General features: G+C 42.9%; 1 protein-coding gene across 1 annotated transcript in view; it reads left to right on the top strand.

Moving 5' to 3' along the window:
- LOC144504757 (protein sel-1 homolog 1-like) overlaps positions 1-13,460 on the top strand; it is a 41,048-nt gene that overhangs the window by 26,428 nt on the left and 1,160 nt on the right. The window contains exons 10-16 of the mRNA XM_078230501.1: positions 2,255-2,317; positions 2,421-2,508; positions 2,600-2,748; positions 8,257-8,422; positions 8,526-8,600; positions 10,733-10,905; positions 13,199-13,327. Of these exons, the coding sequence (XP_078086627.1) occupies positions 2,255-2,317; positions 2,421-2,508; positions 2,600-2,748; positions 8,257-8,422; positions 8,526-8,600; positions 10,733-10,905; positions 13,199-13,327 (843 nt within the window). The remainder of the gene's footprint in view (positions 1-2,254; positions 2,318-2,420; positions 2,509-2,599; positions 2,749-8,256; positions 8,423-8,525; positions 8,601-10,732; positions 10,906-13,198; positions 13,328-13,460) is intronic.

Raw genomic sequence — 13,460 nt, 5'->3', positions numbered from 1 at the left:
ATTTGGGGTTTTTTTTGTGTGTAAATCACTTCCAATTGATTAATTTTCCTTGGTTCTTTATTATCATTTGCTCGGCTGGACCTGGCTGGAAGCCCACTCTGAGCAGTATTTTATTTCCTTCCTAGCAACCCCAGTGTGTTTTAATTAAAAATTAGTTTTATTGATTTTGCACATGTTTCTTTACAGTCTATAAGTTGAAGAGTGTATAATCGTTTTAGTTTGACTCCAAGTTCTTTCCCCTCTCCAGATCAGATGGGAGGCCTCCGCCAGATACCATTTTAATTAATTCTTCGATCATTTGCAGCCAACTTTTATTGATTGTGTTTCTTTGGCGCTACACAAGCTGTTTCCTCTTTTATTCTCCCTCTCCGTTTAGTTTCCTGCTTCCTTCGCCCTCACTCCATCACCCCCCAAACAAACACTGAAAAACACTCCAAATACCATGTTTTTTAATTGCTTGCCAAGAAGCCTGCTGCAATTCACTCGAAAGCCTTTTTACAGTTTTGTAAATAATTCCTTACAGCACGGAAACGGCTCTTGGAGCAATCCACCAACTTTTTGAGGATTCCACTTTTAGTCCCGTGGTCATTTGCATGCCCGTTTAACTGGCAGCCTCATTGTATTCTTTCAGTTAATAAGTTCATTATTGAGGAACACAGTCCAATTAATTGGCATCTCTCATATAATTTATTTATTTTACTTAATCTCCTTGCCATTGAGGCCATTATAACTGGGCGACGCTAGCACAGTGGTTAACACTGCTGCCTCACAGCGCCAGGGACCCGGGTTCAATTCTGACCTTAGGTGACTGTCTGTGTGGAGTTTGCGCATTTTCCCCATGTCTGCGTGGGATCCCTCCATGTGCTCCGGTTTCCTCCCACACTCCAAAGATACGGAGGTTAAGTGGATTGGTCATAGTAAATTGTCCCTTAGTGCTCCAAGCCGGTTTCCCGGCTTGGGTCACTGTCTGTGTGGAGTTTGCACATTCTCCTCGTGTCTGCGTGGGTTTCCTCCGGGTGCTCCGGTTTCCTCCCACAGTCCAAAGATGTGCGGGTTAGGTTGATTGGCCAGGTTAAAAATTGCCCCTTAGAGTCCTGGGATGCGTAGGTTAGAGGGATTAGCGGGTAAATATATGGGGGTAGGGCCTGGGTGGGATTGTGGTCGGTGCAGACTCGATGGGCCGAATGGCCTCCTTCTGCACTGTAGGGTTTCTATGAAGATATATAGGTAAATACGTGGAGTTACAAGTTTAGCTTGGGTGAGAGTCAGTGCAGACTCGATGGGCTGAATGACCTCCTTCTGCACTGTAAGGATTCGATGATTCTAAACACTTCCCTGCAGTGCATAATCTTTAGTGGATTCCTGTCTTCTCATGTTCCTTTGTCCAATGGGAGCTGTTCAGAATTTTAATTAATTCGTTAGTTGCTGAGAAGCCCATTCCAATTAATTAGGAACTGTTTTTATGTGTATGTTAATGAATTAATTCCGAGGAAGCCAGTCCCATTTAATTGGGATCTGATCAATAAGTGTATTTTATTGAATTAATTACTGAAATGATTGTTTCATTTCATTGGGAACTTTATTCTCTGTATAAAGACTTTTCATAGAATAATGGGCAGCTGTGTGGGAACTTAATCTTCAGAAGACTGGTAACATTCTCAGGATGCTCTGTTATAATAGCAAAGTACTTATCCAGAAACTTCAAAATCAGTGGCTATGATGACCAGGGGCGGCACAGTGACAGTGATTAGCACTGCTGCATCACAGTGCCAGAGACCCAGGTTCAATTGTGGCCTCGGGTGACTGTGTGGAGTTTGCATATTCTCTCTGTGTCTGCATGCGTTTCCTCCGGGTGTTCCTGTTTCCTCTCACACTCCAAAGATTTGTAGGTTAGATGGATTGACCATGGTAAATGTGTGTGGTTACAGGGCTAGGGTGGCGGAGAGGGCATGGCAAGATACTCTGTCAGAGAGCCAGGGCAGGCTCCATGGGCTGAATGGCCTCTTCTGCACTGTGGGGATTCTATGATAATCATCCATTACATGACATAACTCACTAGTGCTGTTACTAAATTGAAGACCCACCAACTAACTCACTGTGCCCAGCACCACAGTCTAACCTATATACAAAAGATATTGAAGGTCGGTCACTTTTCAGACGCCATGTGATTGCCATCTTCTTGGTGGGGTCCACAGCCCCTAGCTCTCTGTTCTCTCCACAGACCTTCAATCCTGTTTCTATTGTCTTATTTCAGGGCAACCCCATTGGATTGACGGGTTTGGGATTAGCTTACCTTTATGGAAAAGGAGTGCCAGTGGTAAGTTTCCTTTTCTGAAACGTCGGGCATTTTGATAACGGGAAAAGAATCTGTACCTCTGGAGTCAAGTAGGACTCCTGGTTCTTTGTACATTTTGTTTCAGGATTATGAAGAAGCCTTAAAATACTTTAAGAAGGCAGCTGATAAGGACTGGGTAGATGGACAATTTCAACTAGGAGTCATGCACTACGGTAAGGCAAGAAATCGATTGATTTGGCATATGATTGCTCAAAAGTGACATTAATTACATGATTAATTGGATGTGAACCTTTTTTATTGCAGCTGGCCTAGGTGTGAAGAGAGACTATAAAATGGCCATGAAGTATTTTCACCATGCCTCTCAAGCTGGCCATGCCCTTGCCTTGTACAATCTGGCTCAGATGTATGGGAGTGGAACTGGTGTGGTTAGATCTTGTCTCACTGCTGCTGAGGTAATACAACCAATGCGATTAATGTTGATGGATTCAGTGCGGTTGATTCGAATAGTAAAATAAGCAAGAATGGAAGGAGATAAAGGCCAGATGGATCCGAAAGCATCTTCCATCGATGTACCTGTCAGATGTTAAGTCACTCAAAACCAATTAACCCACACAGAGTTAAAATCAGCTCCATCACGGACCCAACTCAGTTGTAGTTTTCCCCCTTGCTAGACATGTTGCATATAGAACCTTAGACTGCACTTGGAGTATAGTCTTCAATTCTGGTCGCTACACTACCAGAAGAATGTGGAAGCTTTGGGGAGGGTACAGAACAGATTTACCAGGATGTTGCCTGGTATAGAGGGCATTAGCTATGAGGAAAGGTTGGAGAAATTTGGTTTGTTCTTACTGGAACGACGAAGGCTGACGGGTGACCTGACAGAAGTCTACAAGATTATGAGAGGCGTGGACAGATTGGATAGTCAGAAGCTTTTTCCCAGGGTGGAAGAGTCAGATACTAGGGGGTATAAGTTTAAGATGCGAGGGGCAAGGTTTAAAGGAGATGTACGAGACAATTTTTTTTACACAGAGGGTGGTGGGTGCCTAAAACTTGCCGTCAGGGGAGGTAGTGGAAGCAGATACGATAGTGACTTTTAAGGGACATCTTGACAAATACATGAATAGGATGGGAATAGAGAGATTTGGTCCCCGGAAGGGGAGAGGGTTTTAATTCAGATGGGCTATTCTCCCCGTGTCTGCGTGGGTTTCCTCCGGGTGCTCTGGTTTCCTCCCACAGTCCAAAGATGTGCGGGTTAGGTTGATTGGCCAAGCTAAATTGCCCCTTAGTGTCCCAGGATGCGTAGATTAGAGGGATTAGCGGGTAAATATGAGGGTTAGAGGGATTAGCAGGTAAATATGTAGGGATGTGGGGATAGGGCCTGGGTGGGATTGTTGTCGGTGCAGACTCGATGGGCCAAATGGCCTCTTTCTGCACTGTAGGGGTTCTATGGTTCTATGGGCAGCATGGTCGGTGCAGGCTTGAAGGGCCAAAGGGCCGGTTCCTGTGCTGTAATTTTCTTTGTACTCACAAAACGTAAGAATATCTAACCTTGAATCTACATTCATCCTTAACTTACATCCTGCATTAATCATCATGATCGGTTGCCTTGTTGACATGACAGGTTCAGAGTCCAAATGGTTCAGGAAGAATCATGGGGCACAAACCACTTGATCATCTCCACCTGCTCTGTGTCCTCCGTCCTGCTCTTAACCAGATGAACAATTCATCTTTCTTTTGAACCTATTGGCTGTGGTCCAATCCACACATAAATAATCCATCATCTTATTCTCAAATTGTGCTTGACTCCTGTTAATGTTGGAACATTATTGAATTTTGCACTCAGTGTGAACTAAATCATTTATTTTCCATCTAGATTATGAATGCTTTTCTGTAATAAAAACGGATTTTGACCTGTGAGTGTTGCTTCAAATTTAGAGCTTCAAGTCCCAGAATTACCCCCATAAGTGTGCTTTGTATCCTCTCCAGCACCAACCAATCCTTTTCCATTCACTCTTGCTCCCCTCTCCTCCACCCCTTTATCAATCCTCTTCCGTTTCAGGGGAAGCACCTTCACCGTTATCTCTGTCGATAGAAGATACTAGCTTGCCAGAACACAGAGCTTTCAATGGATAAGAGTCTTACTATGAATGCATCACAGATTCCATTCACGTTGGTTTCCTCCAGGTGCTCCGGTTTCCTCCCACAATCCAAAGATGCGCGGGCTAGGTGGGTTGGCAATGCTAAATTACTCCTTAATGTCAGGAGGACTAGCCAGGGTAAATACATGGGATTGTGGGAATAGGGTCTGGGTGGAATTGTTGTCAGTGCAGACTCCATGGGCTGAATGGCCTCTTTCTGCACTGTGGGGTTCTATGATTGAAGATGAAGGCTCCTCACATTCACCTGACGACACACACAGACAACAATGGTTTGCTCTCAAGATTTAGCCAAATATCTGGACGCTGAGACATCATAATGCTCAGCAGTGGCCATAATTCAGGAGGCAGCCAAGATGTCTTCATTATGCACCGCAACAGGGAGCAGAATGGTTGTTACGAGACTGGGCACCAACTTGCTTTTCGACAACACCTCCCCCAGTACAACTGTGCCTTACGGATTTTTCACAATGGAAGTGCATGTGCATATTATAGAATCCCTACAGTGCCGAAGGAGGCCATTCAACCCATTGAGTCTGCACCAACTCTCTAACAGAGTGACTAACCCAGGCCCTCTCCCCCTCCCTATCCCCATAATCCCATAAATTCTCCCCCGGTGTACTAAAACAGGCACCGGAATGTGGCAACTAGGGGATTTTCACAGCAATTTCATTGCAATGTTAATGTAAGCCTACTTGTGACACTAATAAATAAACTTAACTTAAACTTAACCCCACATATTCACCATGGCTAATCCATCTAACCTATACATCGTGGGACATGTAAGGGGCAATTTAGCGTGGCCAATCCACCTAACCTGCACATCTTTGGACTGTGGGAGGAAACCGGAGCACCCGGAGGAAACCCACGCAGCCACAGGGAGAATATGCAAACTCCACACAGACAGTGACCCGAGGGTGGAATTGAACCCGGGTCCCTGGCACTGTGAGGCAGCAGTGCTAACTACTGTGCCACCCTTCATACGGGCAATGATTCACTCCTGTCCTGACATTAGCAAACTGCTTCACCACTTGCACACAGGTGAAAGGGTGAAGAAACTACAATGGCTCATTTGGTGGTCTCTTCCCATGCAGTTTTCACCTTGATATTATTGGATGGTGGGATTTCAGCCCACTCTCCTGGATACATTTCCTTAGAACATGGACTCTTCAGTGTCAAAGTGGTTGTGTCACTTTCTGTCATTGTGAAGCTTTTGAAAGTTCTGACCCACTTTAAAATCGCAATTCTTAAGCTAATAAATCACAAAGCGAGGCTTGCATGTATTAATTGACAAGAACAAAGCTGAAGTGTTTTATCATTGCAACGGGGATTTTGCCAAAAATATACTTGATGCTTGTGATTAAAAATGATTTTTTTTTTCTCATGACAGAATATTCATTGAATTGCTGCTTTTATCTGTATACCCTTTATCCATCTCCCAGAATCATTTGAATTGTTTGGAACAGATAGGTGGCTTCCCGGGAAGGGGTCAACCTATTCCAAGGTTCCTGGGAATTGCTGACCATATAATGTACTTGAGAATATAGGAACAGAGGAGCAGGAGTAGGCTGTTCAGCCCCATGAGCCTGCTCCGCCATTCAATTAGATCATGGCTGATCCTCTATACATCAATGCCATTTTTTTGCTCCTTCCCCATATCCCTTGACATCTTTAATATCTAGAAACTACCGATCTCTATTTTGGACATATTCAGTAATTGAGCCTGTTGAGGGTAGAGAATTCCAAAGATCCAGCAGTCTCTGAGTGAAGAAATTCCTTCTCATCGCAGTCGTAAATAACTGACCTTTTAAGGGGCAGCACGGTGTCACAGTGGTTAGCACTGCTGCCTCACAGCGCCAGGGACCCGAGTTCAATTCCGGCCTCGGATCACTGTCTGTGTGGAGTTTGCACGTTCTCCCCGTGTCTGCGTGGGTTTCCTCCGGGTGCTCCGGATTCCTCCCACACTCCAAAGATGTGCGGCTTAGGTTGATTGGCCGTGATAAATTGCCCCTTAGTGTCGGGGGACTAGGAAGGTAAATATGTGGGGTTACAGGGATAGGACCTGGGTGGGATTGTTGTCAGTGCAAGCGCAAAGGGCCAAATGGCTTCCTTCTGCACTGTAGGGATTCTATGCAGACTTTACACTGCTGCTTCACAGCGCCAGGGATCCAGGTTCGATTCCCAGCTTGGGTCACTGTCTGTGTGGAGTTTGCAAGTTCTCCCCATGTCTGCGTGGGTTTCCTCCAGATGCTCTGGTTTCCTCCCACAGTCTGAAAGACGTGCTAGTTAGGTGCATTGACCCGAACAGGCACCGGCCTGTGGCAACTAGGGGAATTTCACAGTAATTTCATTGCAGTGTTAATGTAAGCCTACTTGTGACACTAATAAATAAACTTTTTTACCTTTACTTTTCTTTTATGCTGAGACTATATCCTGGTTCTACAGCCCTCCCCTCCCAAGCCAGCCAACTGGGGCAATATCCTTCCTGCATCTACCCCTTTGAGCCTGTGGAATTTTGTACGTTTCAATGAAATTATCTCTCATCTAAACACTCGAGAATACAGGCCCTGTATCCTCAATCTTTCCTCATAGGACAAGCCTGCCATCCCAGGAATCGACCTGGTGAGCACGGTTCACAGTTTTAAAATTCCTTTCATTCAGAACTCTTTTCCAAAGCAAATTGGTGCAGTATCTGTAATGGTGTTGCAAGAAGAGAAGCCGGCAGAGATAAGTCAGCAATTCCACTGCTGCATACAACCACCCGCAGAGTAAATGAAAAGCATTTCGAGGGTCAGTTTAATGAGGGTGACATGAAAAGCATCCTGACTTTTGTTTTATATTTTAAGATCAACAATGTTTGTAATTACAGTACTGTAAACATACAGTTACCCTGAGTATTCATTTTAAATGTTTAGTATTGAGATACTGCACACAATATATTCCAGTCAATTAGAACACATTGAGTTCAATGTCACTGACTACTTCCATAAGAGAAGCTCATTGTCACCACTGGTTGGTAAGAATGCATGTTTTATTTATAGGGGTGATTCAGTGCCTCGGCACGTCTTTCATTTTAGTCGTAGCTTCAGATAATGGAGAAATATGTTGGATATTATTACTGAATAATTTGTTTTACTGATCCACCTGCAGGACATGGAGTGAATTATAAAGAATCTTCTCAATAATTTTAAGGCTTTTTCTGGCAGCTACTTATGGACAGAATATTGAACTAATGTAACAGTTTTTAACAGTAAGGGTACTGATCAGACTTTCCTCATGCAGTATAATTGCTATTTCCTTTGAAATTTGGCATTCTTGAATCTGTTCTGATGTCTGCTGTTTTGGCAATACGTCTCCTTTATTTTTCAATTTCTGTATCCCCAAGCGACTATTACTAGTTTTTAAAAATTAAATTTGGCACTGATTCCAAAGTTGAAGCCTTACCTTTCATTTGTAAGGGGCGGCAGGGTGGCACAGTGGTTAGCACTGCTGCCTCACAGTGCCAGGGACCCTGATTTGATTCCTGACTTGGTCACTGTCTGTGTGGTGTCTGCACTTTCTCCTCCTGTCTGCGTGGGTTTCCTCCGGGTGCTCCGGTTTCCTCCCACACTCCAAAGATGTGCTGGTTAGATGAATTGGCCGTGCTAAATTCTCCCTTGGTGTATCCAAACAGGCGCCGGAGTGCGGTGGCTAGGGGATTTTCACAGTAACTTCATTGCAGTGTTAATGTAAGCCTGCTTGTGGTTAATAAATACATTTTACTTTACTTTCAATCTATAATGTAAGCAAGTCTTCCTTGTTTAGTTGTACAAGAATGTTTGTGAGCACGGCCAATGGACGGAGAGATTCTTGTCTGCATATTTCGCCTACAAGGAGAACCAAATAGATTCTGCCTTTCTTCAGTATTTATTCCTTGCAGAGCAAGGGTATGAAATGGCTCAAAGCAATGCAGCCTACATTCTAGAATATGGTAGGTTCACAAACCCAATACTTCAAAACTCCCAAAGATTTGATTTTTCCATTGTTCTTTTGAAAAGTAAAATCTGTGAAATGTACTGTTGTTTTATTATTAGAGAAGCCTGCACTCCTCTCTCGGATTGACCACTACGATATGGCCCTGATATACTGGAACCAAGCTGCAGCTCAAGGTACAGGTGTATATATAAGGTACATGATAGAAAACTACTCGCTTTATCAGAAACTCAATCTTTAATGTTGGACATAGTAACTCAGAAGAACTTGAGGTACCAGTGAGTTATTGGTCCAATCCATTGGTGTTGGCTTAAAAGGTACACACCAGCAACTGATGATTTACAGAAAGTAAGTAATTGAGTGCTCCATCTTGACCTGGATTGAGGTGATTTATAGTCTCATTTCCAAAGCACATTTTATGTTTGGAATATATATGGCATATGATTATTTGTTTAAGCAGTTTTCAAATTATTTGAAATGCCCTATGGGGTGGTACAATCTCTCCGTCATCTGGTATGGTCCAGTACATTATCATAGAATCCCGACAGTGCAGAAGGAGGCCATTTGGCCCATCGAGTCTGCACCAACTCTGTGACTGAGTATCTTACCCAGGCGCTCTCCCCCATCCTATCCCTGTAACCCCACATATTTACCATGGCTATTCCATCTAGCCTACACAAGTTGGGACACTAAGGGGAGTTTTCTTTTACTGTGGCCAATCCAATTAACCTGCACATCTTTCGAGTGTGGGAGGAAACCGGAGCACCGGGAGGAAACCCACGCAGATACGGGGAGAACATGCAATCTCCACACACACAGTATCTAAGATTGGAATTGAACCCGGGTCCTTGGCGCTGTGGGGCCGCCGTGCCATTCTTCGGTCATCCAGACTCAAAACATTGGCTCTATTCTCTCTCTACAGATGTTGTCAGACCTGCTGAAATTTTCCAGCATTTTCTGTTTTTGTTACATTATATCTGGTATTATTCCAAGCTGCAGTTACAGAGGCAAATTCTGGAGCAGGATGGATAATTTGAAATGATTAGATATTTGCTTGCAGTAATAACCTTGATAGTTATTCCGCATCTGTATTTGGCTTTATGTTTGCAATATGATTGATGTCCACTTACAATGATTAATTCTGAAGCTTTCAGCAGCTATGTGCCTCACTGCTTAATGCTGTGTTAAAAATAATGGTGCTTGATTAATGGTCTTCTACTTCTTCCAGACGAAGTTTCAAACACAGTTATAGTCACCATTAACACTGACGCTTGTGCCAACTGTTCGCACCTCTCTTTTCTCAGCCCTTTCCTACTTTCATATACCCTTCTGGGTTTTGCTGAGTAGGAAAAGCAACAACTCCACCTTTCTACAGCCCAATCTGTCGGGATCATGTATAAATCATTGTAAAGGCCACATACTGTGTTTCTAATATGTAAGCACAGCACCAAAGGGATTAGAATGCGAATCAGTATTCTGTAACTTGATTTTGTGTCTCTGTGTGCCTTGTTTGCGAGCAGATATCCACTCCATCTGACGAAGGAGCAGCGCTCCGAAAGCTAATGGCATTTGCTACCAAATAAACCTGTTGGACTTTAACCTGGTGTTGTTAAAACTCTTACTGACTTGCTTCCTGCAGGATGAGTTTCTCTTCTTCATCCCACTCCAAGTCGTACGGACACTAACATTGTTAGCACATAAATCATATCCTGCTCTCCGTGACCTCCTTCCTCTCTCCCCGAAATATATAAATGTACAGTCTGACTGCATCAGGTCAGGCGTAGATTTTTGCTAACATTTTAAGGGAGAGGGGAAGGAGACTCACTGTCTATATTTCCCACTACCTCGGAGAAGCAGCCAGCATAATTAAGGACCCCACACGCCCCAGACATTCTCTCTTCCACCTTCTTCCTTCGGGAAAAAGATACAAAGTCTGAGGTCACGTACCAACTGACTCAAGAACAGTTTCTTCCCTGCTGCCATCAGACTTTTGAATGGACCTATCTCGCATTAAGTTGATCTTTCACTACACCCTAGTTATGACTGTAACACTACATTCTGCACCCTCTCCTTTTCTTCTCTATGAACAGTATGCTTTTCTGTATAACGCGCAAGAAACAATACTTTTCACTGTATGATAATATATGTGACAGTAATAAATCAAATATTATGTAACTATGGTACCCATAATGTTTTGTCATGAAATCTTAAACTTGCAACAGCGCTGCTTGATGTAAATATGACAAGTCAGTTAATCATTTGTAATCTATGCGCAAACATCTTTTAAAAATGTTATTTTGTTTGCTAGGCTATTCGTATGCTAGAATTAAACTGGGCGATTATTATTACTATGGATATGGAACGAACGTGGATTACGAAACAGCTGCAATTCACTATCGTTTAGCCGTGGAGCAGCAGCACAATGCACAAGCTATGTTCAATTTAGCATACATGTACGAACATGGTCTTGGGACAGAGCAGGTATGGAGCTCCTCATAGCAGAATGAAAATACACGTTGGGTGGGAAATTCTGCTTGGAAATTTAACAGACATTTTACTGCTCTCCCAATTTTCAGTGTCTCCCACGGCCGTTATATTTGGCTAGATCATATTTTAAATAATTTATGTGACAAACACCTATTAAAATATTCTCAAAGTTATTATTATTTAGAACATATTACACGATTCTTCAGAAAGCTCTTTTATGTAACTATGGTATCCACAATGTATTGTCATGAAATCTTAAACTTGCAACAGCCCTGCTTGATGTAAGTTTGGCAAGTCAGCTAATAATTTGTAATCTTAATCATTTGTACTTCTATAGAGGATGTGAAGCATCACATTTAAAGACTATGTAGCCTTTGAGCAGCATGGTGGCACAGGGACCTGGTTTCAATTCCGGCCTCGGGTCACTGTCTGTGTGGAGTTTGCACGTTCTCCCCGTGTCTGCGTGGGTTTCCTCTGGGTGCCCCGGTTTCCTCCCACAGTCTGAAAGATGTGCTGGTTAGGTATATTGACCTGAACAGGGCGACTAGGGGAATTTCTAACTTCATTGCAGTGTTCATGTAAGCCTTACTTGTGACTAATAAATAAACTTTACTTTTAGCCTGCTTGAGAGATTTAGATGGTTTTTAAAATGTTGTTCAGCGAATGTGAGACTGTCAATGATGCATTTATTGCCTGTGCCGGCTGCCTTGAGAAGATGGTGATGGACTTTGCTAACCCACCGCAGCCCTCATGATGATAATGTTCAGCTGGCAAATGAAGGACTTGGACTCAGAAATGCAACAGCTGTTCCTTCATACTTGTTAAGTCAGGATGATATGCAACTTGGTAGGAAAGCTGGAAGTGTTCGGACATGAGGGGCTGAATGGTCTCTTTCTGTTGTGTAATCATTCTATGTCCATAAATCCTGATCTCGTACAGCGGGCATATGTTTAAACTATAGTCCCAGCTGATATTTGGATTTGGTATTTTTTAGTGCTAGACCAATATCTGGCCACAAGTTGGAATATTTCACATGGGGCAGTAAAAGTGGCCTTGACCTTTCATTCTCATGATGTTTGTACCCTACACTCATCTCAAATTCTGAAACAGGGACATCAACCCAGTATAAATATTTCAGTTATCTGCAGAATCATGATGGTAGCTGTTTATCCATAGAAACGTACATAGAAACTAGCCTTTCGAGCCAGCTCCGCCATTCATTGTGATCATGGCTGATCATCAAATTCAATGTCCTGATTTCCCCTTCCCCCCCCAAATCTCTTGAACTCTTTAGTCCCAAGAGCTATATCTAATTTCTTCTTGAAATCACACAATGTTTTGGCCTCAACTATTTTCTGTGGTAGTGAATTCCACACATTCACAACCCCCCGGATGAAGAAATTTCTTCTCACCTCAGTTCTAAAAGTTTTACCCCTTATCCTCAAACTATGACCCCTAGTAACATTCTTTCTGAATCTACAACTGATAAAAGTATATCTTGCGTGTACAATTTCAGCTCTTTGTGGCAGGGGCTAAGTACCATTAATCAACATTAATATATATCCATTTTAAGTCTCCATATTGGATATTCTTCAAATCACTTATTTTTGAGAATATTGCTGTTTTCACATACAGCATCCCTCACAATTAAAAGATTCATGTTTCTTCAATGATTCCAAGGTTTTTGTCTTCACTCTACCCAAAAATGTAGAATCATAGAATCCCGACAATGCAGAAGGAGGCCATTTGGCCCATTGAACCTGCACTGACAACAATCCCAGCCAGGCCCTATCCTTGTAACCCCGCATAGTTACCCTGCTAATTCCCCCTGACACTTAAGGGGCAATTTAGCCTAGCCAATCCACCCAACCTTCACATCTTTGGAATGTGGGAGGAAACTGGAGCACCCGGAAGAAACTCACGCAGACACGGGGAGAACGTGCAGACTCCACACAGACAGTGACCCAAGATCGGAATTGAACCCAGGTCCCCGACGCTGTGAGGCAGCAGAGCTAACCACTGTGCCACACCACTGATCTTGGTGTTGATCATTTTATCTGAACAAAAATCTGACATCAATTTAAAATTTGCCTTGTTTTACTAGATTGATCCTGTTCTACTTTATCTTTGTATGTTCTGGATCTAACTTTCAACCAGGCCTCAGAAGATCATTCATATTTGTTTCCAGTTTTGCCTTAATTATACCAGTAATTCAAACCCCAAATATCATATCTTTTAATTGAACTCAAATTATATTTCAATAAATAATATACAAATTCTTCCTTAGGATCTTCACTTGGCAAAAAGATTCTACGATTTAGCTGCAGAAACGAGTCCTGATGCCTTTATACCAGTGTTCCTGGCACTGTGCAAGCTTGGAGCCATAAATCTCATCCATTCGGTTCATTATGTCAATGTAAGTATCAATTTATATTTGTTGATGGAAAGGAAGTCCTGAGGTGGCCTGTAACGGAAATAGTTTGGGAAATAGAGTGAGCCAATTGAGGAAGAGATTCGCAGGTTTTTAAAGATAAATGGGGACAGGTGGA

The sequence above is a fragment of the Mustelus asterias genome, chromosome 15 (assembly GCF_964213995.1).
Source record: "Mustelus asterias chromosome 15, sMusAst1.hap1.1, whole genome shotgun sequence".
Lineage (NCBI taxonomy): Eukaryota > Metazoa > Chordata > Chondrichthyes > Carcharhiniformes > Triakidae > Mustelus > Mustelus asterias.
Note: the sequence above shows the minus strand (reverse complement) of the source record. Positions and strands in the feature narration are given on the sequence as shown.